The 27,659-nt window shown below is 41.2% G+C and overlaps 1 protein-coding gene across 1 annotated transcript in view; it reads right to left on the minus strand.

Moving 5' to 3' along the window:
• Positions 1–27,659, minus strand: part of LOC149791464 (uncharacterized) — an 85,394-nt gene that overhangs the window by 10,538 nt on the left and 47,197 nt on the right. Inside the window, exons 22-28 of the mRNA XM_089969427.1 lie at positions 25,918–26,187; positions 24,071–24,196; positions 21,888–21,972; positions 21,296–21,405; positions 18,273–18,379; positions 16,894–17,044; positions 16,447–16,572 (exon numbers count right to left, since the gene is read on the minus strand). Of these exons, the coding sequence (XP_089825553.1) occupies positions 16,447–16,572; positions 16,894–17,044; positions 18,273–18,379; positions 21,296–21,405; positions 21,888–21,972; positions 24,071–24,196; positions 25,918–26,187 (975 nt within the window). The remainder of the gene's footprint in view (positions 1–16,446; positions 16,573–16,893; positions 17,045–18,272; positions 18,380–21,295; positions 21,406–21,887; positions 21,973–24,070; positions 24,197–25,917; positions 26,188–27,659) is intronic.

The following is a 27,659-nucleotide window of genomic DNA, read 5'->3' on the forward strand; positions in this document are numbered from 1 at the left end:
ACGGAAACTCAGAAAACGATCCATTGGGGTGCACCAGCAGTGGAGACTGCCCAAGGGAACCCGGACTTACTTTCAGAAGAGGTACATTGGGATTTTGTGGATTTTCTTACCTCGCAAGAATTTGTTCCGGAACCTTCGTTACCTTCTTCATTACCGCAAGTGGAGAATTTTAGACAGAGACAGAAAGAAGAATTGGAGAAATTTATGCAACGACAAAAGGAAGCGGAACAAGCTTTTCTCCTACAGCAACAGCAACAGCAACAAGAAGAGGTAAGAAAAAAACAACAGCAACAACAGCAAGAAGAAGTAGCAGCAAAGAAACAAGAGGGTGAAAATCAAACGGCTACGGTACTGTTGGACATTTTATCGAAGTTAAGAAGTCTGAAACAAATGTATCAGACTTCTTTATCACGACCGAAGAGAATACGACCTTCCCGAGCTAAACACGCCAACCCTGTGACTAAGGCTATCGTACCACCCTTAGTGATTTCAACCCAATCATCAGAAGTAGGCCTCGGCCGTGGCAAAGGCTTAAGGCAGTTAAAGTTGATTGGTTAAACTCACCCCTACACCAAAATAAAAAGGCCCTTTTCAGGGCCACCCACTTCTCTCGAAAAGAGATAGCCTTTCAATTTGCCAATAACTCAAAAATCAACAAAAAAACAAACCATTTTACCCTTATAGTACATGTCTGTGTATGAGTGCGTGAGTGTAGCTTCTTATTTTAAAATCAAAACTCAAAGACACTTACCTTATATCATTCATGTATTCTTTTCTCCATAGTTACAATCCAATTCACAATTCACCACAGAACACTTTAATTAAAAGTTCAATGACTTCTTCTTTCTCCTTGTTTAGTCTCTCTGTTTTTTGAATTTCTTCACCGTTTTTTCCTCATTTTCTTCCCTTCTTCTTTTCTTCTCCTGTTTCTTTGCTTCTTTTAAATAGAATTGTCTTCTTTCTTCCTCTTCTTCCTCTGATGAATCCCTCTCTTCTTCCGAAGAATCCCTCTCTTCTTCTGAAGAATCCTTCTTTTCTTCTGACTCCTCTTGTTTCTTTTTTGGGCAATCTGGAGACCAATGTCCTTTTTCTTGACAATAATAACAGGTATCTTGACTTTTGTCTTTTTTAGCCCCTGTTTTTTTTCTTTTTTGACGGTCTGGACACTCTGAAGACCAATGCCCTTTCTTCTGACAGATATAGCAAGTATCTTGACTTTTATCTCGAAAGGAAGGAGAGTAGTCCGTAGGCTGGTCTGAAGAGAATTTTCTAATGACCCCTCGCAAAGCTCTGACGAAACGTTCCATCTGGGTAGTCTCTTCCATTGTTGTGCTCGGTTTGAGAGTGAAATGAATAGTGAAAGGACAAGACACACACCCTTTTATATACGCTGGTTTGTCATGACTATAAATTAGTCTATGGTGTTTAAACTTGAGTCATTTGACGTTTTGCACTCAAGATGAAACGATCCTATTCATTCGAGAAGAAAGAAGAAGAAGAAGAAAGTAAGAGGCAGAAACGTGATCTATTGCCTCGTACCAGGGCTGAAATCTTGGCACAAATTCATGCCAGTGATTTTGAAGGGGACATGAGTGAACCAGAATCCGAACCCTCTAAACCAAGTTCACCACCCTTAGTCAACCCTGAAAAGTACTATTCCATTCGAGAGACGGAAAAGCGCTCCTCTAGAAAATTTAAAACCACGGCTTACACCTACACGGTGAAGTTTAAAGATTTCAAGGCCGACGTACCCTTGGAGAAAGCAGAAGGGTTTAGCACCGAGATGTGGGATTCTTTGCTCACCTCACTCAAGCGACAATGTCAACCCAAAAAAGACGATCGCTTGACACTATCGATAGATCACGACGGTTTGAAATCCCTTGTTTGGATCGAGTTTAGCAGACCCGCAGAACTAACCCCTTCCAAAGTCATGGACAAGATTCAACACGTACAACAATCTAATGACCAGTTTGACATCACCGATGGTAAAGCCACACTGAAAATGGCTCACGTCTCTCTTCCTCAAGGGACAGGACGCAAAAAGATGTTATTGGTGGACGACCTTCGCAACACCAAAAAGAGTCTCGTCCGAATTAACAACCCTCAAGACCAGATGTGCTTAGCCCATGCCATCGTGGTGGGACGAACCTATGCCAACAAGAACGACACGGTAGAATGGAAAAGAACCTGGGAGAACATTCGAAAATCGAACCGAACCAAACAACGAAACGAAGCAGAACTCCTGTTGCAACAAGCTGGCCTGCCCAAAGACACACCCTGTGGCATTCCTGAGATGCAAAAATTGCAAGATGCCCTACCTCCACGCTACACCTTGAAAGTGCACCCTCAAGAAATGCGCGGACCTCTGTTGTTTCGAGGCCAAGACTTTAAGGACGGAAAATACATTCATGTTTATTATCACAATGACCATTTCGATACCATTACCACTATCACCGGATTCCTGGGATACAGATATTACTGTGAGAAATGTGATTATGGTTATAACAATCGAGAGCAACACAAGCATTGTGGATGGAAATGCCCAGGATGTTTGGCCTCTCCACCCTGTCTGAGCGAAGAACCAGTGCCTTGTTCGACTTGTCTGCGCACGTTTGTCAGCCCTACCTGTTACCAACAACATTTGAAAACACAAGGTTCACAGAAGAAATGTGTTTGTCAACTCCTGAGATTGTGCCCTACGTGTAGACAAGGCATACGTACCAACAGTACCAAGGCACACGTATGTCGAGGAAAGAAAAAATGTCACATTTGTCACCACATCGTCGACTTGGAACACCAATGCTACGTGCAAAAATACCAACCCCCACCAGAGAAAGAGGACGGTCACAAGAAGAAAAGCAATTTCATCTTTTTCGATTTCGAATGCATGCAAGAGACCGGCATTCACATTCCTAATTTCTGCGTGGCTCATCGAGCGTGCGAGAAGTGCATTCAAGAACCTATCTTCAGTCATTGCCCTCACTGCAGCAAGATTCCTGGAGGACGTGAAAAAATCTTTCGGGGACCGAACACGTTAGCCGATTTCGCTCGATGGGTCTTAGACCCCATCGACAAGACGTGGAGCCAAGAGGACATCGAACGTTACGGAGATTGCCATCGTCATGCCACGGTGATGGCTCACAATTTCTCCGGATACGATGGACAGTTTCTTTTGAGGTACTATACGGAACATGGCACCGAACGTCCTAAAGTCACTTTGAACGGAGCCAAAATCATTTTCATGCAAGTGGGACAAGTGCAGTTTAAAGATTCGATGAGTTACTTGGCCATGCCTTTGAGTCGAATGCCTAAAACGTTTGGAATGACAGAAATGGCTAAAGGGTACTTTCCACACTTTTTCAATACGGAAGCCAATCAACATGCCGTTCTACCCCATTTACCTGAGGCTCACTATTACGACCCCGACAACATGCGTACCGAACAACGAGAAGATTTCTACGCTTGGTACCAAGCTCACGCCTCGGACCCTTTCGACTTTCAGGAAGAAATGTTAAAGTATTGTCGTTCCGACGTGGACATTTTACGACGTTGCTGTGGAAAATTTCGAGAACTGTTCATGGAACACGGAGGGGTCGATCCTTTGAAAGAAGCTTGCACCATTGCCAAAGCGTGTTCCTTAGTGTATCGACAACGATTCATGCCTGAAAACACCGTAGCTGTCATTAGCCCTCAAACGACCCACTTTGTCAAACGTCAATACTCGGTCAAAGCCCTACGTTGGTTACATTACTTGTGCGACAAGGAAGACAAGTGGATTCAGCATGCCCGCAACGGAGGGGGTGAAAAGACCATCGGAACGTATTCGGTCGATGGCTGGGACTTAGAAAACCCCAAGATCGTGTACGAGTTTAACGGTTGCTTATTTCACGGATGTCCCGTCTGCTACCCTGACCGAGACAATAAAAATCAGTTTTTACAACGGACCATGGAAGACCTGTACCAGGACACTTGTCAGCGGCGCCTAAAGTTAGAACAGCAAGGATACCAAGTGGTGGAAATGTGGGAACACGAATACGATCACCGTTTGAAAACCGATCCCGAGTTTAAACGCCTCGTGGAAAGTTACCAGTTCATGGACCCGCTGAATCCGAGGGATAGTTTGTACGGAGGAAGGACCAATGCCACCTGTTTGCTGTACCAAGCCGACGAAGAGAAAGGAGAAGAAATCAAATACTTGGACGTGTGTTCGCTGTATCCCTACGTGTGCAAATATTGTCGCTTTCCTGTAGGGCACCCGCAATTGTTAACGGAACACATCGACCTGAAAAACATTCGACAATACGAAGGCTTGATCAAGTGCAAAGTTTTGCCTCCCACGAATCTATACCATCCCGTCTTACCTCACCATTGTCAAGGCAAACTGATGTTTCCCTTGTGCCGTAATTGTGCCGAAACGTGCAACCAAGATCAGCCTTGTCATCACACCCAGGAAGAACGGGCCTTGACGGGAACCTGGGTCAGCGTAGAATTGTTCAAAGCTCTGGACATGGGATACCAACTGTTAGAAGTGTACGAAATTTGCCACTTTCCCAAGACACAACAGTACCACAAGGGTGACCCTACTCAGAAAGGCATTTTCGCCAACTACGTGGATGCCTTTTTGAAACTGAAGCAAGAAGCCAGCGGCTATCCTTCCTGGTGTCACACTCCCGAAGACCAAATAAAATTCAAAGAGAAATACTATGAACAAGAAGGCATCACTTTAGACCACATCGAGAAAAACGAAGGCAGACGATCGTTTGCTAAAGTGATGTTAAATTGCTTGTGGGGTAAAATGGCACAACGACCGTGTTTACCCAAGACGGAATATTTGACAGAACCTTCCCGCTACTTCCAGATGATTCACGACAAAACCAAATACATGAAACACGTCGACGTCGTTCGAGAGGATTTGATCTTGGTCAGTTACGAAGAAGATCTGGACTTTGTACAAGACGACCCTTTTGGAAATGTCATCATTGCGGCTTACGTGACAGCCCATGCTCGCTTAAAATTGTACGAAGCTTTAGAACTGTTAGGGGAACGCGTCCTGTACTTTGACACGGACAGTTGCATTTACATCCATCACCCGATTCAACATCACCCTGACATCGAAGGAGACCGTTTAGGAGCCTGGACAGACGAGCATCCCGACGACAAGATTCTAAGTTTCGTCAGTGGCGGCCCCAAAAATTACGGCTACGAATACCGGGACAAACAAGGAGAAGTGCACACGACGTGCAAAGTGAAAGGACTGACTCTGAATCATCGTACCAGTCGAGTGGTCAACTTTGGGGTATTGAAAGAAGCCTTGCAATCGGGAGAGAATGGAAACTTTAAAGTGACCACCTATCAACCGAACAAGATTGTACGTTTACCCACTCACCACATCGTCAGTCGACCCTTTGAAAAAGTCTATCAAATTGTATACCAGAAGCGAGTGCGACTTCCCAATCACTTTACGTTGCCGTACGGTCACGTCGGTATTGGTCTGTATATAAAAAGGAACCCTAGGCAAGATCGATAGTTCATTGTTCATTGAAGTAACTTACCATGTCGTTGACGAAGAAGAAACCAGATTGGTTTGGCTTGGACCCAAGAGGTGGCCCAGTATGCACGAGAGTTATTCAAGGAAAAAAGTTACTTTTCAACCCGTGTTAGTGACGGTGCCAGAAGAACCCGTCACCCAGGACGGGACTGTCGTGGACAGGCCTGAAAGACCCTTTCGGGAGGACACTTGTTTGACCTTACCCCCTACTATAGAACTGGTTAGAACTTTACCCAAAACATGTTGTACAGACACTTGTGTTTATTCCACGTTCATGGTTATCATGTGCCTTTTATTCTTGTACTTAAGCCTTTGGCTTTTATGTATTTTTGTCTTTCATATTCATGTTTGAAAAAAAACATTCAATAAACGTGTTCTGAAAAAAAGTATATAAACTCTTGTCTTGTTTGTTTTCGTGTCACAAGTGACATTTCTCACACTATGGCTACCTCTGCTGTCTCTGCTCCGTCTTCCTCTACTGTCAAAGTCATCGACGAACACTTAGATCGTGCCAGTTGGGAGGCTTTGTATCTTCGCCATCCCTTTAACATGCTCATTGCTGGACCTAGCGGTTCAGGCAAAACCGAATTCGTCAAACGTTTGATCGAACATGAACATCATTTGATCGATCGACCCCCTCAACGAATCGTGTGGTGTTACAAAGAGTGGCAATCGGCGTACAGCCTCTTGCGAGAAAGTCAAGGCGATTCCATCGTGTTTGTGGAAGGCATTCCTAAAGAAGACGACGGCATCGTCTCTGACTCCCGTCAAACCCATCTGGTCATTTTTGACGACATGTTAGGAGAAGACGAAGAAGAAATTAAACTGTGGTTCACGCGCAAAGGGCATCACCGTAATGCCAGTGTCGTTTACATCACCCAAAATTTGTTTCAACAAAGTAAAGCCCATCGCACCATCAGTCTCAATGCGCATTACGTGGTCTTGTTTAAAAGCCCTCGAGATAAATCGCAAGTGCAAGTCTTAGCCAAACAGTTAGGAACGCCTTGGCTGACTCAGGCGTACGACGATGCCACTCAAACTCCACACGCCTATTTACTCGTCGATTTGAAACCTACGACTCCCGAGGATTTGCGATTTCGTACCCACTTGTTTCACCACTGGTGCCAAGACGGAGGGCCTGTCCTGTACACGTCTCCGTCCTCGACTTCATTTCACTCCACATAAAAAAATCTATAAAAACCTCAGACCCTTTTTCGTCTGTCTCACTCTCAGTGCGAACATGACGTCCCTTCAGTCGCATCTTCCCGTCAAATTGATTCGTGCCTTGTATGGCATCAGTCGAGAAAAAGATCCACAAACACAAGCTCCTGTCTTAGAAGCTAGTCTCAAAGAAGTCTTACGATGGTTCACGGTGACGGCACGTCAGTTACTCCAAGGAATCATTCAGATTCCTCATCAAAGCAAACGCTTTTTTGATCGAAACAAAGTCGCTTTGGTCCAACTGGCCGATCCCCGCATCGACACTCAAACCAAAAAACAAATCATTTTGAAACCTGGAGGGAGCGGTACTCTAGGAGGGGTCATCATTCGCCCACTCTTAAGATGGGATCCTAATGCCCCCAAAGTTATACCCAAGACAAAAGTCCAACGAAGCCCCAAAAAGAGAAAGACCAGGTCCCCAAGGAGAACTTCTCCAGTGGCAGGACCCTCCTCTGACCAGACACCACCACCCCGGAAAAAGAAAAGAAGCCCCCAGAAAAATAAACAGAGAAAAAGTCCCCAGAAAAAAGAAAAGTCCACAGAAAACTAGTCGCAAGAGAGGCACTTCGGCCAGGACGCAACCTTACACTCGCAAACCACGACCTGCCACGGCGGTGACTACGTCTCCGGCAGCCTCACGTTTGTCCACTTCTCCGTTAATGACACCCAGAACTGAAGAGTACTTGGAGACGTTGATCACACCAAGAACTTCTCCGTTGATGACCCCCAAAAGAACTTCCCCAGTGGCAGGACCTTCCAATTTAGTGGCAGTGGCTGCTGCTCACAAAGTACCTTCTCCCAAAATCAAAGTTCAAGAAAGATCGGGCATGTTACAAAGTTTACTGGATTTGTCCAAGCAAGAACTGGCTCGATTTAGTCCGTTACGTACCCCTGCACGACGTGTCATGCCTGTCCTCAAACTAATACGACGTTAAGACAATCAGTGGCGACGCGTTCCAGTATAAAAAAGGCCTGTGACCAAGTCGGGGTATCAGTGTTTTTTGGTGCTCCTGAAGACTCAAAGATGTCACCCTCCAGAAAACCCCAAGGAAAGAAAAGGAAAGGACTGCCACCACGTTTAGCCAAACATGGGGACATGTTATCTGTCCTGTCCAAAGCTTCTCCACCCCTACGAAAAAAACTCATTCAAACGGCCTCCAAAGAGGTCATCGATACCGTGTGCGAATGTTGTTTGAACGTTTTGAAAGGCACGATCCCTTTGTCCAAACACCAGAAACAATGCTTAGGCAAACATCGTCACGTTCTTCGCCAAATGGTTCAAAAGAAAATTCCCATTCGTCAAAAAAAGAAGATGTTAGTGCAACGTGGAGGTATTTTACCTCTCTTGCTAGGCCCCATACTGAAAGGAGTCTTGGGAACCATGTTGGGAGGACTGGTGGGAGCAAGATAAAAAGGCCTCGGAAGTTCCAAGATCTCAGAATCGACCCCTGACAACCCCATGGAAGGACGAAAACTAGCTTTAGTGCCTTACAAACGATGGATGGAATACCATCGGTGGCAAGAACAACACACCCCGCATTTACCTCCCAATCCCAATTTGAGCGAGATGTCCCAGTTACAACACGAATTGCAGTCCTTGATGGATCGCCAAGATTTGTCCGAAACAGAAAAATCGCAAAAGTACGGTCAACTCTTGCAACGACTGCAACTCTTTCACCAGAAAGCTTTAGACGAAACAGCTCTACCCACTCTGAAAGATTTTAAGACCTTGATGAAAAGTCAGCACCATCACCAGTACCAGTACCAGTGACCAAGACAGAAAAAGGAAAAGAAGAAGAAGAAGGGTTTCAAACTCCACCAGAAAAAGTACGCAAGTTAACAACACCACCTACCTCCAGAATTGGATGGATTAAAAAGATGATGTCCACCCCTTCTTCATCACAAGAGAAAAAGAAAGTGAAGACAGAAGTGAAGACAGAAGTGAATCAAGAACCGATATCCCCCGCTCAGACATCCTCCTCCTCTTCAACACCTATTGCCGGTCGCACACGCAAAGCATTGCAATCCAAGAAAATACCCCAAGAGAAAAAGAGTAGCATCCTCCAAGAGTGGGTGCCTTATTAACACACCAACCAACACAAATAAATGGAAAAAGTCTTAGCCAGCATTTACTACGATCCCTCCCATCCTGCAGGTTACGCAGGAGTTCAAAAATTGTATCGTGCTGCCAAAACGCGACTGAAAAGTCTCCGTTTACCTCAAGTGCAACGATGGTTACAAGAACAAGCTACCTACACTTTACACAAACCCATTGGACGCAAGTTTGCCAGAAGTCGCACCCGAGTGGAAGGCATCGATCATCATTGGCAAGCCGATTTAGCCGATGTCTCTCATTTGGCCAGCTACAATCGTGGCTACAAATATTTGTTTTGTGTCATCGACGTCTTTTCCAAATTTGCCTGGGTCGTGCCCTTGACTTCCAAATCGAGCAGCGAGTTAGTGCGAGCCCTGCAACGAGTGTTGAAACAAAGCGGTCGTCACCCTCTTCGATGGCAAACGGACAAAGGCACCGAATTTCTGAACCAAGCTTTCCAAAAAGAATTAAAGAAACGTGACATTCATTTTTTTACCACCGAGAATCCCGAAACCAAAGCCAGCATCGTGGAACGTTTTCAACGCACTTTGAAAGAACGCATGTGGAAATATTTTACGCATCACCACACTCTGAAGTACATCGACATCTTACCGCACCTGGTGCAAGCGTACAACCAATCTTACCATCGAAGCATCGGATGTTCCCTGCAAGACGTGACTCCCGACAACGAAGTGTTGGTGTTTGAGCGCCTGTTTGCTACGTCCCCGACGAGGGCTGTCCCCAAGAAAAGTGGAATGTTGGCCGTAGGAGATTGGGTGCGCATTGGCAAAACCAAACGCACTTTCGACAAAGGTTACTTACCTAACTGGACGACCGAATTGTTTCGCGTCACTGGACGAGTGCATGGCCGTCATCCTGCCGTCTATAAATTGGAAGACATGAACGGAGAAGTGCTCAAAGGAACGTTTTATTTGCCCGAGTTACAACGTGTCACCAAAAAAGAAGACGACGTGTACGACATCGAAAGCATTCTCGAACGCAGAACCCGTAAAGTGGGCAAACGACGTGTCAAAGAAGTCAAAGTACGTTGGAAAGGATATCCACCCAGTTTTGATTCTTGGATCGACGCTTCGCAAGTCATCGACTATAAAAAGAAGTGACCATCATGCCTTTTCACACAGACGCAGCTACGTCGACCACTCCTCCTTCCCCTAGTTCTTCTGTGCAAGATTTACAAAAACAACCCTTGTGGGTGTGGTGTGGAGAACGTGTGCCTAAAACGCAAATCGTCTTTTTCTGCCAAATCTTCGTGGTGTATTGTGTCATCGGGGCAGCCATCGCCAATTTGAGTTTGCAACAAGGAGACAAACAATTGTGGACCATTTTATTGAGCAGTTGCATCGGTTACCTGCTTCCTAATCCCTCCCTGAAATTCACCTCGAACGGGAACCCCGGGAACCTTGTGTCCAGTGCCAGTGCCAGTCACCACTTCAACCACAACCAGAACCCCATTTTAGACGGAGATACGCCTCTGACGTCCACTAACCCCTCGGACAGCCACAGAACTCTGGAATTATGAGTCACCAAAGCCAATTTTACTTAACTTTACCCAGTGACAGTTCCATGGAGGTGTTTCCCAAGAACACGTTGTGCTGTTACACGGCCAAATTACCTCAGGCAATCCAGTTAGATCACGAAGCCCATTGGGAAGTGGCTTTAGTAGAAATCATTCACCCGACTCAAGTCCTCAATGTCCTTCCCAATCAAAATTTTTTTGATGTGGAAGTTCATGACGAGCAAATGCAACAGTGGATGGATAGCAATGTCAAATATGACAAGAAAACCCGTACACAAAAGTACACCACCTATCACTTGTTCATTCCCCCAGGCTATTATTTTAGTGGTCAACATTTGGTTAGCACCGTAGCCTCCAGGTTTAATGTCGTGTTTCTGAAAGCTTTGGAGCATGTCAACAAAAGTGTCACCATGGAGTACCACAAAACAGTTCGTCGCTTCTTGATGAAATTTGAACGAAGTAAAATCCTGTCCATTTTATTTTGTCCTGAATTGTTTGACATGTTGGGCGGAGACATGGACATGAGAAAGGCCATGCTCAAGAAAAACGAATTACCCATCGTTTACGACAACGAGTCTTTTAGCAAGTTATTTCGTGCCCCGGTAGAACTGAACCAAGGACTGAATTTGATGTTCGTGTATTCCGATGTGGTGGAGTACAACGTGGTGGGACACACCTCCGTACCGTTACTGCGTGTCATTCCTTTCAAAGTGGATTCTGCCACGAACACTGACTAGGAAGGTGGAAACACTTACCACGTCCACCGCGAATTTGTCCATCCTCACTATTTGCCTATCAGTAAGTCGTATTTGGACACGGTCAACATTGCTATAAAAGGAGATCTGGGACAAAATATTCCATTCACCAAAGGAAAAGTCACGGTGAAACTCCATTTTCGAAAACGGTTCTCTCACGACTCGTAAGTAAGTCATGTATCCAGTGTACCGAGGGGTTGCTCGACAGCGAGGACACGGCTTAGGAGACATGTTAAAATCGGCCTTTCGTTCGGTGGCCCCGGTGTCGAAACCGATGGTGACACGCGGATTGCACGCCTTGAAAGATGCGGCACTGACGCAAGGCAAAGAATTTCTCCAAAATGTCATCATCGACAAACAAAACCCTAAAGAAGCCTTCATGAGGGCAGGCAAAAATGTCTTGCTGCAAACGGGCAAAGACATTTTAGGCCAACTAGAGACACCTATAAATGCCCTGCACGCTACCGAGTCAGGCATTCAGCAAGGACAAGGCAGAAAGAGACGACGAAGAAAACACCCTTTCCCCAGACTTCAAGCGAGAAAGGCCAAGAAAAGAAGAACCGTTCGAGACTTAGACGTTTTCGATTATTGAGAAAAGAGACAAAAAAAATGATGCACCGAGAATCTTGCGCTTGTTCCAAGACGGAACTGGACCTGTTTGCCATGCCCCCCACGATGATGACGATGCAAGAATCCCAGTGGGTGGAATTTCACCCCGTCTCCTCACTGACCGATTCCGCTCCCATCGAGTTTGAAATCAAAGGACAGCCCGAAGATTACATCGATCTGAATAGCAGTTACTTGTACCTGAAAGTCAAAATTCTAGATAAGACTGGAGGTCCTATAGACGATGAAGCAGTAGCTCCCGTCAACAATTTCATGCATTCCTTGTTCAGTGGAGTGGACTTGTACTTGAATAACAAACTGGTCAGTAGCAGCATGGATACTTACCCTTATCGTGCCTACCTGGAAAATCTCTTGACGTACGGAATAGATGCCAAGAACACTCATCTCAATGCCTGTATGGTATGGGAAGCTGACGAACCTACCAAGTTTGAAATATTGGAAACTGATGAAAAGAAAGACAACAATGATGGATTTCTAGAACGAAGAAAGAGAATCACGGGAGCCGACACAAGTTTAGAACTGATGGATCGTTTGCATTTGGACATGTGGTTGCAAGAAAAGTATTTGCTGAACGGGGTGGATGTCTGCCTGAGACTGAATCGCAGCAGTACCGCTTTCCATTTATTGGCTGATAGTGACGGTTACAAAACCAAAATCCAAGAAGCCAGACTCTACGTACGCCGTGTGGAAGTGTTACCTAAAGTGGGAAACGACATCAGTCAGACGTTGAGCAGAACGACCGCCAAGTATCCCATACGACGCGTGGAAGTGAAAACCTTCACCATTCCCAAGGGACAGCGATCCATGATCGAAGATCATCTGTTCCAAGGACAGTTACCCAAACGTTTGATCGTTGGTATCGTCGAGAATACAGCCTTCAACGGAGCTGCCGAAAAAAATCCTTTCTACTTTCAACACTTTGGCGTGTCCAAAATCAAAGTCAGTTGCGATGGCAAGACCTTGTGTACCCGACCTTTCGAACCTGACTTTACCAAGAAGAATTACTTGAGATCGTACTTGTCCCTGTACGAAGCCACCGGACAGTTAGGAACCAATACCAGTCACGGTATTACGTACGAGGATTATGCAGGAGGCTACGCTTTGTGGGCTTTCGATTTCACTCCAGACCAAGGCAGCGACGAGGGACATTTCCACCCTATAAAATCCGGCCAGATTCGTGTGGAAATTCAGTTTAAAGACCGAGACCCTGATGAAACGGTGAACGTCATCCTGTATGCAGAATTCGATAATACCATAGAAATCAACAGTTTGAGAGAAGTCATCCTAGATTACTAGAAACCATGGAAGACTGTTATCCCTCTTTACCTAGTGGAGAAACTTTTAGTGTTGGATTATTGTTAAAAAATGTTAGAGTTGTTGTTGTTTAGTGTTAAGTGATTTTTGAATAAAAAATGTTGTGTTTTGAAAAAATTGTTTGATGTTATAGTGTTGGATTATTGTTAAAAATGTTAGAGTTGTTGTTTAGTGTTAAGTGATATTTGAATGAAAAATGTTGTGTTTTGAAAAAAATGCCTTTGTCTTTTGTTTAGCTATAAGAATGTTGGATTGATGCTCTTTCATTTCTTACTATCCCTCTCATGACACTCACTAAACGTTGTGACTCAAAAACCGTGTGGGGGATGTTTTCCTTCACGTCCGCGCTTTGACTTTAAGAACCGGGGTTGTTTCCAGTCTAACCATCCATTGTCGACTCATCCTCCTACGAAGATGTGCTCCAAACTAGCTAAGCTCAACGAAGCCTACGTGAATTTGCATAGGGTCAGACACAGTCTGATACCGAAGCCAGAAGAAATAGAGAATGTGAGAATGTTAAAAATCACTGAAGACCTGATAGAAGAGCTCTTCAGAGAAGAAATGAACAGGGAAAAAGAAGAATGGACAGAGAAGTACAGACTTCAGAGACAGCAGCAACAGCAGCAACAACAACAACAGCAGCAGCAACCTGAAGCTGACAGAGGTTTTGTCGACTGTCGTATCGACACCAAAGAGTTCTTCTTCTCTTTTCGAAGAAGCAGACCTATCGCCAGAAAGTCTATCCTCAGAGGACATCGCATTCTTAGAAACTAACAAAGAATGCCATAGCAAACAAAAAAAAAAACAAAAAACCCCCAGCTCTTTTCAGGGCTACCCCAATACTCTAGAAAAGAAATAACGATCGATTTGCCAATGTGTGTAGGTAGAGTAGTGTGAAAATAAACACTAACTCTTTTTTTTAAAAATGTGAGGGTATGTGTTTGTGTGTTTGTGTTTGTAAGTGCTTAAGTAAGTTGGTATGAATAGTAGATTAAAATGATGTCTTTGTTTTGGTGTTTGAGGTGTATATTTGGAGTTAGATTGGATTGCTTTGCGTATGTGGATAGTCTATTGAAGTGATTTATAAAAAATTTTAAAATAGTGATGGGTAGCATAAAAAGGTGAGTGAGTGTTTCTTTTAGGTCCGCGCGTTGTTTCTTTTGGTCATGATCTAGGTAAGATCAATTTTATGTTTTTTAGGGGGATGTTTTCCTTCACGTCCGCGCTTTCACTATAAATTGAAACTCGCTGGGCAGTCTAGTTACCCTTGTTGATTGATCAACACCAAAAATGAACACGAGACTGTCTAAACTGTTGGAACTTCATGTGCATCTGGAATATGCCAGGCGCCTGTTGAATGAACTGGCCGCCGAAGCCATTGTGGAAGACGGAAGGATGAGAGAGGAGGAGGAAAGAAGAAATAAAGAAGAGGAGGAGAGAAGATATAAAGAAGAAGAGGAAAGAAGATACAAAGAGGAGGAGAGAAGATACAAAGAAGAAGAGGAGGAAAAGGAGAGAAGAAGAAAAAATTTCAGAATTCCAGAAACCGAAAATTGGGATTCTGAAGCCACATATCCTGCCTCTGCTCTCTCCCCCAAAAAGGTAAAAAGTAACTGGGGGACAAGATGTGTATGTGGCGCCAGGCCTGGAAGGTGTCACCATTAACCAGGTGTCCATGAAGTTCCAAAAAAACAGCCCTTTTCAGGGCTACCCAATACTCTAGAAAAGAAATAACGATCGATTTGCCAATGTGTGTAGGTAGAGGAGTGTGAATATAAACACTAACTCTTTTTGAAAAAAATGTGAGGGTATGTGTTTGTGTGATGGTGTTTGTAAGAGCTAAGGTATGGTTGTGTGAATAGTAGATTATGGGTTTCTTTATTGTTTATTTTGTGTGTTTGTGTTTGTGTTTGTAACTGCTCACGTAAGTTTGTGTAAATAGTAGATTATGGGTTTGTTTCTTGTTTCTTAGCGTATGTGGAGAGTATAGTTTTGGTTTTATTATATGAAATGAGAAAGTAGGGGGATGTTTTCCTTCACGTCCGCGCGTTGTTTGGTCATGATCTAGGTAAGATCAATTTTATGTTTTTTAGGGGATGTTTTCCATCACGTCCACGCTTTCACTATAAGAACCCACAAAGTTTGATGTTGGAACCATTCTAAGGAATAACTGAGACAAAAATGACTCAAGTATCAGTTCTATTTAATTTATTGAGAGACATCTATTTCTGGATAATGGATGTAGAATATGTTTTAGGAAGAATAGAAGAGGAATGGAGGCATGGAGATATGAAAGACTTTGTAACGAGTCAAGTTCAAGGCCTAAAGACAGCAAGAGATATCATAGCAGGGATGATTGAAGAAGAAGTCAGTAAGTCAAGAGGCTTCATTAACCCACCTTACTTCAGAGTGGGAAGTTTGAAGGAAGAACTGGATCATGTCATCCAAGTCCGGTGCTTCCTAGAAAAAATATTGTACTGGACAGAGTGGAGAAATGTAAAATGGGGATTGGAGAAGGTGAAGAAAGGGGAAGATCTGATGAGAAAAGTAATGGAGGAAGAAGTAGAGAAGATTAAAGTGAAATGGAGGGAAGAAAGAAAAGATGTGAAAAGCAAAAAGAAACAGACAGAGTTTGAGAGGATGAATGAGAATTGGATCAAAGTCCAGGAAAAGTTTAGAGCCTTGGGCCATCCAGACTGGATGCCAGAGGAGAAAAAGAAGAAGAAAGGAATAATGGAAAAAGTGAGGACTTGGTGGAAGAAGTTAAGGAGTTAGAAGAAGAAGAAGAAGATGTGACAGATGCCATCTATGTTAATATTAATATTAACATAAACCCAAAGGCCCTTTTCAGGGCCAGCCATATTTCTCGAAAAGAGATAGCCTTTCCATTGCCTACCCCTTTTTTAAATTTAAATTTAAATTTAAATTTTAAAAAAAACTTTAAAAAAAAAAATCCCATATTCAATTCCCATTGTCCCTAGACAAACCCAAACTCTATTCCCATGTTAATTTCCATTGTCCCTAGACAGACCCAAACTCTATGTTAAATTCCCATTGTCCCTAAAGTGGCCCAGCGTTTTTCTCCATGTTAAATTTCCATTGTCCCTAAAGTGGTCCAGGGGTGTTTTTAATGCTAAGTCCCATTGTCCCTAATGTGGCCCCATTTACTACTTACATAGTTTCATTCAACAAAAATAGTACTATTATTTATGTCTTTCTTCTTCGGAAAAGCATGCTATTTTATCTTTCACGTTTGATATTTACTAAACACATCCTTTAACTTCCATCTAAAAACTTTTTGATCCATTATTGGAATTCATTGAAAAAGAAACAGCTTATCTATAATTACCAAGAGCAGAGAGCGGATAACCCGTGCGGTTGCACCGTACCCTACACTCATCGACTGAAGCAACGGCGCCCATCAGTGTAAAAACGGATCCATAGTCCGGATAGCACCCCATGTATATGCTGCTCTCTAAATACACAAAAATAATGAATGAAGGAAGGAATAAATGAATCAATCAATCAGCGATGAGTGCATACAGATTAATATATCTAAATCTCTTTATATAACTATGCTTTCCTATAGCTGCATATAATACTTCCAAGTGTATGTCAAAGTGCATGTATGTATTTTTGTCTGTGTCCGTGAATGCGTATGTCGCTTACATGTCTTAACATATGGTTGATGCAAGTGTATATTTTAGCATAATATATTTTTAAAATATGTAACACGGCAGAGACAGACCGGCATCAATTCAATCAACTGCAAAAACGTAAGCGAGACAGTACTCACGGTTGTAAGAAGAATACGGCTGGCCACGCACATCAAGGCTTAGAGAAATAGTGTTATTCCACGCATGCGCTTGCACATACATTTTCTTGGTTATGAATGGATTTGCCAGCAAAATATCCTGAGTATCCTTTCCATTTACGTTCCCTGCAATCTGAAAAAAGATCAAGGATTTAATGTGATTTATTGTAGCTCTCCTTCCATGCATGCTTTTTTTTTTACCTTACTTTGCCTAGGGTCAAATGTCTGTGAAAGTTTCGGAATAAAATATTGTGCCAAAGGAAACAAATAAAATATTTTGACATTCGTTATCGATAAACAAGTACTTAGAACACAAAAAGCCCATAATACTATCGCATGTACTAATAGTTATACAGGTATAGCAGCACACACACACACTAATACTAATATTAACAACAAAACAATAGCGAGAAAATCTGCAATAATAATAATAATAATAATAATACTTATTATTATTATTTTTATTATAGGTTCAAATCACAATTATCATATTTTGAAGAAATATTTGAAGAAACGTATTCTGTATTTTATTTATACAAGTTTATTGCTTGAGAATGTAATATTTACTTTGTTGTACTAGGGTCATCTGTATAGACACCCACCCTCTTCCCAATGTACAAGCTTCTTATGCTACGCTATGAATTAAATGGCTACGGCAGCACACAAACATATTGCATACGAGAAATTCTAAGTATCAAAAGGCAGCTCTACGTAAACTTCTTGGCATGTGTACAAAATTTGGTTGAAAACACTGAACTGTTCATCAGGAATACAGGTAAGGAAATTGTTTACCGACAGACACACATACAACAAATGGGAATATATGTAAATATATCCCCAACCCGTAATCACGTACATGTATTCCATATTGGGGTGTTGGTGGGAGGCGGAGAACAAGGATAGGGGTGGGAGGTGGATAAAAATGTTTCCAGAGTATATTATCATGTGTAACTTATCACCTACAACAATAGGATTATTTCCACTAGTATATAAAGTGTATCCATACGCGTGGAGCGTACACCCAGATATGCCATACGTATCATATAACAGGCCTGGTGGTCAGTATATATGCTGTTTAAAATACTTAAATACTTAAATGGACATCAGCTTATGCAACTATTATCTTTAATAACATAATGAAATGTCAAATCCATGTCGGCCCTGTTTGATTAAAATCATTAAAAGAAGAACACGGAAGATTCCCAAATTTTGTAGGAATAATATACGAGAACAAATCCAGATCTATCCTCTTTACAGCTGAGTGCACCTTATATACAGTTCCGACTGTCTGTCGGAGATAACGGGAATTCAACAAAGCATGCTTTTGTAAACTGTAAATAGGATAAATAGTATAATTTTACCACTTCGGAGCCATTATTCAGGTACAGGTGTGTGCTTCCGGTGAATGGATCTATGTAGGTCACTTTGATTTGCGAAACCCAACTTTCCGAAGTGGAAGTACAGTGCCCTGCAAAATTTTAAATATTGATGTGAAATTTCACCTGGATAGTGCAGTGGAAACGCATTCACTTTGCACCAGTCAGGTCTAGGGTGTAATCATGGGTTCTGACAGGTGCATATGTTATATACCCCCTACCCAAGTTTGGTAAATACTTTATAGCAGTGGTTCCCAAACTTTTTAGAGCCAACGCCCCTTTGGCTCAAGAAACGGACCCCCAACGCCCCCATCTACATCTATTCCTATATTATATAAAGTAACGTTTCATTTTAATTTAATCACATAGGCCTATTAGTATAGTCACATAGTGGTTATGAGGACAGGTGTGAAATAACTAATATACCGGGAAAATGAATGATTAACTGTTTTTAAACTCTGAGGAGTAAAATACAAAAACACAATTATTCCAAGTCAAATTTTAAAAACATATTTTGTTAGGATGTACTTTCTTCAAATGATCAATCAGTCTGGAAGGCTTCATCGCTTCATTAGAAAATACCTTTTCACAAACCAGACACATTGGCAGCTGCAAGTTCTTTGGTGATGGTATAAATCCATATTTCAGATAAGCAACATTATATTGTCTACATTTCTTCTTTGCTTTTTCATTTGTCGCCATTGCCAATCAAAAATTGATGATATAATATAACGACTGTAAAAATATTACAACATGCTAGTCTGGTATTGAGCCAGTCTACACTCTGCAGCCCTCCATCACAGGAAGTACTACACCAGGACAATGATCTAGCGCGGAAGATTCCATTACAGGGGTAGGACAGGACAATAAGGGTGCGCACAAAAGAGCACGGCTGATACAAGCGCGGGCTTATACTGGCTTTGATTAAAAAACAGCGCGGTTAATTAATGTTAGCGCTGGTTTATAACGGCGAGCATAAAAAGCGTGTCAAACAGAAAAAATAAATGATCAAATGGGCGAGCAAAGACGCTGTATGACTGTGAGAGCAAAGACGAAATGAGGTATTTTCTCTTTTTGCGTCTACCACCCCTTTGCCTCGTAACGCCCCCTGTCGCCCTCTTGCCTCGTACCCCTTTATATAATCCCACCACCCCCAGGGGGGCGCTAACGCCCACTTTGGGAATCACTGCTTTATAGTTTTCAAGCTTCTTCCTTCTCTAGAATCACGTTAAGTACGCCATCATTTTTCAGCCATATAGTGTGGCACTGTGGTTAATGTACGCACGCAGTTTGACTCAGCCGTATTGTCATGTGATGTGATGTGATGTGATTTTGATTTTTAACGTAGCTTTAACAATTTTTCAGTCATATCGCTACGATGTCTGCAATGTGGCAGTTTATAGTGATGTCTAGCACTGGGGCATCATGCCGCAGACATGTAGCATGATGTCCCACCCAGTCACATTATCCTGACACTAGGCCGACCAGTCCTAACACTAACCTCTTAATGCTGAACGCCAAGCGAGGCAGCTGTTAGTACCATTTTTTAAGTCTCTGGAATGACTCGGCCGGGGATCGAGCCCACGACCTCCCGCACAGAGGCGTAGCTATGATATTTTGCGCCCGGGGACGAACTATAAAATTGGCGCCCCAGCCCCCTCCCCGTTTAATCACATTTTTGAATATTACCCTTGTTTACTTATTATAATGTAACGTTGTAAGCCTCATTTTGGCGCCCCTGTACCTTGGCGCCCGGGGACATATGTACCCCCCTGCCCCCCCCCCCCACCCCCCCAGCTACGCCTCTGCTCCCGCATCCGAGGCGGACGCTCTAACCACTAGGCCACCGGAGCGGTCAGCCATATTGTCACAATATGAACAAACAGTATGCACTGATACATTCAGCCGTATTGTGTCGTGCTGTGGCTAATGGATGTACACATGTCGAAACAGACGAATTGTGTGGTCCATTCCTAATGCATGCCCACATTTATAATCAGCTATATTGTATCGCACTGTGGCTAATTTATGCACACAATTTCATTAACACCCCCCCACCCCAATTTTTTTGTCATAAAAGGTGAGTTATATATTTGCTCTCCTAAATTTAGAATTGTGATATTTGTGATTAATTGTACTTAACTGGCATATGTATTATAGTAAATGATTAAACGTTTAAACTTTTCCAATCACGTACTAATTTTCAAGATTTTAAATTAGGTTATCGTCAGATAATTGTACAAAATAGTTTCACATTAATACTGTTTTTGAGGTTTTTTTGCTGGTTTTTGAAACATAATGTATTCTTTTAACAGACAGAGAGAGAGAGAGAGAGAGAGAGAGATTGACGTATGAATGTCTGGAAAGTTGTTGTTGTTGTTGTTGTTATAGGGTTTAACGCCATTTTTCAGCACAATATAGGCTATCTATGGCGGCCAGTATTAATGGTGGATGAAGAACCCAGGAAAACCAAGGAAAGAACCACCGACCCACCAGAAGCTACGAAGCAAGCTTTCTCAGATATCCACATTGGCCGAGCCCGAGACTCAAACCCACGCAGAACGAGGTGAGATGACAGTGATCCGTGACCGAGAGCGCTTTTGACCACTAGGCCACTCGGGGCCCCCGAATGACTGGAAAGAGTTGGGTTGACAGATAGTTATTTAGCTCGATATATAACTTGAGATATAGATAAAAAGAGAGAAAGAGATAGAGATAGCTGTTACAGAGTAAGTACTAGATGAATAGTTGGGTAAAGAGAAAGTACTAGATAGATATATAGATGGATAGGTAGGTAGGTAGGTAGGTGGGTAGGTGGCTAGATAGATAGACATACATACAGACAGACAGATAGATAGATAGATCGATAGATCGATAGATATGTAGGTAGGTAGGGAGCAAGTACAATATAGATGGATTGATAAAGAGAAAGTAATGTGTATAAATATATAGATTATGTCGAAAAGATTACATTATTAGACATTTATTAGAATTGTTGTCTTTTTTACCTTTCAGACGCACGCCAGTAACTAGATAGTCTGTTGGAAATGTAATCGTTATAAATTCTTCATTCCTGTTGGAGCTAGGCTTCCACGCTTTGTTATAAGGATATGTTAACCTAGGTAGGAAAACGAATATGCAAATTAATGTTTTCATAAAACTAGCCTGAATGATTAATCTACAAAGCTTTACATATTTCCCATCTTCCATTTTGTTTTAAAGGCCTGCGATTTATGAAGTTTGGGATAATAAAAAAAATGCAGTTCTCGATACTGCTGAAAAAAATCCAAAATTTGCCATTGCTGTCAAGGTTCTAATTGCTGGTTTAAAGTATTCAAACTTTAGATATTTATTTAATGATTTAATATGGAGATGATGCCATATGTGTTTTCCCAAACTTCAAAATGGACCTGAAATGAGCAGTTATAACTGTAGTTATCACTTTGGATGAGGAATGCGTTTCTAAGAATTGATAAACACACACACACACACACACACACACACATAGTCAGACAGTCAGTCATACATACATACATACATACATACATACATACATACACACATACATACATACATACACACATACATTATTGAACTTGCCTTGCATCATTCGCACTTATTCCAGCTGTACTGGAAGATGCACTGTATACAACAGAAGTATTCGAAACAACACGGAAAGGATCCTCTGCAGGAAAGAAATGAGTACTGGTAAAAATTCAGAACCCGAGTGACTAATATATGATACATCGACTGCCGTTACAGCCATATCGCATACAACATTATATCGGTTATCATGTCGGAAATTGCGCATGATCTCCCTTATACCACATAGGAAGGGTATTAAAATAGCTCTGAATAATTTTGTGCTATACAATAGATTTAGTTATTATGGGACGGTATGTTAATGCATCCTCTCCAAGTACTCCCCATTAACCTTTATACGTTTCTTAGTCTAAATATTCAATTAATGAATGCCATTTTGTCTTCACTTCTTTATATGTTATTCATACACTGGAGAACTGCACATCCAACCTCATTGGGAATTTAAATTTGCTTGCCCCTCAGGTCAGTTAGAGATTTACAGTGAATGTGACAAAGTCCGGATGCTGTACTCCTTCAGGAAGTCTGTCACAATGGTTTATTTATGCGCCCATATGTCCATATGTTTTCTTGGAGTAGAAGGGCCTTTTGAGTTGAAAATAATAGCATGTAGATGGATGGATGGAAGGAAGGATAGATAGACAGACAGACAGACAGACAGGCAGGCAGGTAGGTAGGTAGGTAGGTAGGTAGATAGATAGATAGATAAATAGTCCTACTTGGTCTAGAGATTTTTTGGCCTGTGCTTTTCTTCATCGACCCAAACTTTTTTTCTCTCCAGTATTTTGTAACAGCGGTACATCCATATTTTAGCGCCATTGACTGTCTCAGTCAAACATCTTTGGTCAGTCTTTTTATATCTTTCGTATAGCTATTTGTTGGTTTCAACTCGTCTGTTTTTGCTCATCCGTCATTAAATGCTGGGCGCCTCTTACACCATCATAGTTTTGCTTGACAAGTTTGCATTTTCATTGGATTTTCCAAAACATACAGTATTGCTTATTCATAATTGTGAAACTTCGTGTATGTGCCACATAAGGATACATAAAGACTGACATACGGAGAACGGGGAACCTCCTTTCCGATCCTACCAAATCTCATCCGTTCCTAATTATTATATAAATGAGTTTACAGCATACTTTAAAGAACGTTGGCTAGATTTATTTTGGGGGTGATGGAAACTTCTTCGTGCTTTGGTGTAATATATTTGGACATTCAAGCAAATCATTTTTAAAAAATAGTTGGCGAAAGATTAATTTTTTAGTTGTTGAAATATTGTGGAGCATAGGTTTTTGTAATTACTTTTTGCAAGCATACTGTTACAGAGAACTTCTACTTGTTATCTAGGCAAGCTCAGCTAGGTTCCTAGAATGAGTGTAGGTTTATTTCAACTAGGTTTCTAGCCCAAGGGCAAATTTATTTAAGTCAGACTTCTTAACTAAAGGTAAATTTAATTTTACCGTGCATTTTATATTAATGCTCAATCGACCACCGGAAACTAAAATTTGCATAACAGCAAGTTGTATCTGTCATATCTATTGAGTTTCCAATCCCTGTGTTATATACTGTATGTTTACATTGTCACCGCCAAAGGATAACAATCATATTCGTGCTTTGTGTCCAAAATATTCAATGCAAATATTTTAAGACCTAAAGCTTTAAACTAAAGTCGCCAAACATGATGCAAATGTCCCTACTGAATGCTTTCAAGCGTGCTAGTTTGTGTAGATAATCTTGAGACGTATGTCCTAGTCGCACGGCAACGACATAATGTGTCAAAGGTAACACGTGAACCTCATATGGACACTGGCTCCAATATTGTTAAGTGGTACGCATATCACAGAGAGAGAGAGAGAGAGAGAGAGAACATTAAATAAAACTAGTGTAACATGTGGTATTATTTTAAAAAAAATGGAAGAGACTACATGTATGTAAATTGGCTATAGGTACAAAATAATATTTACTGTGAGCAAAATGTCTGTTATTCGGTGCAAGTTTTGACAGTAAAAACTGTAAAGTGTCTGTCAGTGCAAAGACTCTCAATACAGTCCATATATTGTATTTAACCAGATATGTAAATGGTATGAGGTCATCGCAGGAAGATACCTTTCTGTCGGTGTGGCAGAGATGAATTATACGTTCGATCCTAATTGTCATTATTCCCATTGAAACTGATTACTTACTATGATCGAAGCAACGAGTCCTCACTGTGGGATGCTTATCAGAGTCATTAAGATAATACCAGCCAGGTACATACACGCCAACATGAAATAACTCCTGGCATGATGTGTAATAATTCTCGAAATTCCCTGCAATATAAAAGAGACGTTAATTAAATGTTTGCACATAAAGCTATCAATCTGTTTCGTACCAAATGAATGTTATTTATATGCTAACGGTTTGATGTTAGTGATGTAAAGAATCGCAGATCATCACCCCTCCCTCCCGGGAGTAGCAAATTATGTCTATCCAAGTGATGGACACATACTGATTATGTGCTATCCATCCAACCGTTATGCTTATATTGTTAGTAACATATATAGACAACTATCGAACAAAATCAGACCAAATGGAATAGTTTGATATCTCGAGTGAGTTCTGCTTACTGCGATCTTATATTCCAGGTCAAACAAGATTGCTTTGTATCAAGCAGATGACGTCAACCTGTTAAGTAAGATATCTTCAATATTGTCTGTCTGAGCGACCTTGAATTTTTGTGGGTGCGTGTGACGATTAAATTTTCAAGGTCTCATATTCTGGTTTGTTAAGGAACATTGTTACCCTGTAAGAAAGATATCTAAACAAAAACTTTGGAAACAAATAGTCTTTATCTCAAATTTTATGTGTAGAGCTGCTGAGAAGGTCAATATATCTGATAGGTTGTGGTGACCGGGGCTTAATCTTCAAAGCCACAAGAGGATAATGTCTTTTTTTTGAAGGAATTAGCTATCAAAAATCGATGACATCAGTGTGTTGACAATCTGGGTATGTGAGAAAGCTTGCCAGTAGCTTTTCGTGGGTCGGTGGTTCCTTCCGTGGTTTTCCTGGGTTCTTCCTCCACTGGCCACCATGTATAGCATATCCTGAGCTGTAAAATAGAGCTAAATCCTACAAAAACATCAGCATGTTGAAACGGTATCTATCTCCAATACGATATGACCAATCTGGCCAATTTTTTATGCAGATGTCTTGGGTGTTTCGAGGACCCAGTACAAAATTTCAAAGGTACAGACTATCATTATGTGTGCATTATGGTTGATGCAGTGTGGGTGGGTGAGTGAGGCCTTCGTTAGTCTGTAAACAATATATCTCGAGAACAGAGGAAGCAAATCTGATCCAAGTCGCTTTATTCGGATAGCTTCTGTTCTGTTCAGACTTGGTATGATATGGTAGAGAATTTATATCATACTATATTTAAATCTAACACACAATTTAACGTTCGTCAATAATACGGAAAAATAATGAACATCATAGAATTTGTAAATATAAGTAATATATTTAAAATTATAAACCACTGTAACAAATGAACAGCTACCCATTTTGTACAAATACGAAATTAACCCAAATTAGGTTCATTTTGATTCCGTCATACCAGAAATATCTTTTACACACAATGACCTCTCCGTCTAGGTATGTCATATTAAATTTTTACCTTTCAGATCAGGGATTTTCCTTATCGCACTCAGGGCTACATTTTTTTTTCATCCATCTTCTTTGATTTGTCATTGTTTCTGTTAAGTACTAGTATCACAGGATTATGTTAAATGTCATTGCAGTGTGAGGAGGTATATGTCTATGCTTTCAAAAACAGATCTCTCCTAACATACTTAATCGAATAAACGGATAATGTATGTTTCTTACCAAGGAAACCAAGAGGGAATGAATAAGGAGAACAAACTTAGGAAGAAGGAAATAATAATAAACAATGTAGAACACACATTCACGAATAATCAAGTCTTCATAATTAGTCAAATAATTAAAAGAGTTCAATCTTCGATACGTCATGGTTAGAATAGTTCCTCAAACTCACCTATCTCGAATGAAGTTAGTACTTTAACCCCATTTAGATTACCCCCACAGGGCTGGGTAGAATATCCAGGGCAGGGGATGGTACATAATCCTGTTCTATCTATTGTTAATTGAAGCTGGTTTCTGTAACAGTAGCAGCTGGTGCTGTGAGTGGCTCCAAAAGTGGCATCCTGACCTCGGCAATATTCCACACAAAGTGTGATGCTCATAAGAGCGACGTCTCCGATATATACATCCGGGTTATCAGTAATATTTAAGCACGTGATCCTAGCTGAAAATTCGAACGAAATTGACATCAGTATTATGTGCATAATCATTACACAACGATAAATTCATGTTTACTTCTATATTTGCCAAACAGTATGGGTTACTTTTGTTTGTTATGTTTTACCAACACACTATAAATCTAGTCTATTATTGATGACACGTGATGATAAGTTAAGATACAATACCATGACTTGACGAAATTCTATGGATAGTTTTAATTTTGGAGCATTAATTCATATATAGCATAAATATGTATTTTCAAATACCCCAACCCCGGGATTACGTGTAGCAAAATTCGCTGTGGAAAATAGCAGCCTTACTTCTCACACGATCAACAGACTCATCTGACGATAACGAGTCACGTAAGGCAGTCATTTCAGAGAAGGGGCACAGGGCAAAATTATGTTAGTACATGGCATATATATACTTGTTGTGCTGTTCTAAATACATGCTAAACAAGGACGTTAATGCAATAATGTGATCGCATCGGTCACAAAACTTCAATATTCTGATTTAGAATTTACTATAAATTCCATGACAAATATCTCCAAAACTATTAGAGATAAATATGTTTAATTTTCACATATTGACACTTTAAAATATTCGTCAAAGTCTGTAAATCTGCCTTCCACTGGAACTATGTATTAAATAAAAGTCAAAAGTCTTTTACTTGGAAAGTTGTATGAATCCAGACCGGGTTGATAGACGACACATCCCTAATTACGTCATCAGCTGCAATATCTGCAGTATGCTGGCAGATTTACTATTGAGTTTATGTGGTATTTGGAAGTTGAAATAAATTAATTGAATCTCAAAATACTGTTACAAAACACACACACACACACACACACACACACACACATATATATATATATATATATATATATATATATATATATATATATATATATATATATATATATATATATAAACAGAATGTAAATCAGGCGTTCTGTTAGTATATATATTTTTAATTCATAAGTAGATTTTGCTTCAATGTGCCTTGTTCAAAATGGTCAGTTTTGGTGGTCGTATATAAGCAAAGCTGCCAGGTTGCCCATTGCCCAGGTAAAACTATGCAAAGAATATAACAGCTGTGGCTGATGGGCTTTATATACGTCAGTATAAATTCAATTGCTTGTGTGTTCGACTTGTCAGTGGAATTCACTGGGTTATTAAAAACCTTCTCTCTGCCGTTATGCTGCCGACATCCGTGTTGCTTTGACAACTACTTATAAAACCTCAAAATATCACGATTTTGATTACCAGCCGCAATATTTGGTGTGACCAGAATAATTCTGTGTCACATATTTGACAAATTTTGTTGTTGTTGTTGTGGGGTTTAACGCCATTTTTCAGCACACGATAGGCTATATATGGCGGCCAGTATTAATGGTGGAGGAAGAACCCGGGAAAACCCCAGAAAGAACCACCGACCCACGAGAAGCTACTGGCATGCTTTCTCACATACCTACA

The sequence above is a fragment of the Sinohyriopsis cumingii genome, chromosome 9 (genome assembly GCF_028554795.1).
Source record: "Sinohyriopsis cumingii isolate HCF-2022 chromosome 9, ASM2855479v2, whole genome shotgun sequence".
NCBI classification, from domain to species: Eukaryota; Metazoa; Mollusca; class Bivalvia; order Unionida; family Unionidae; genus Sinohyriopsis; species Sinohyriopsis cumingii.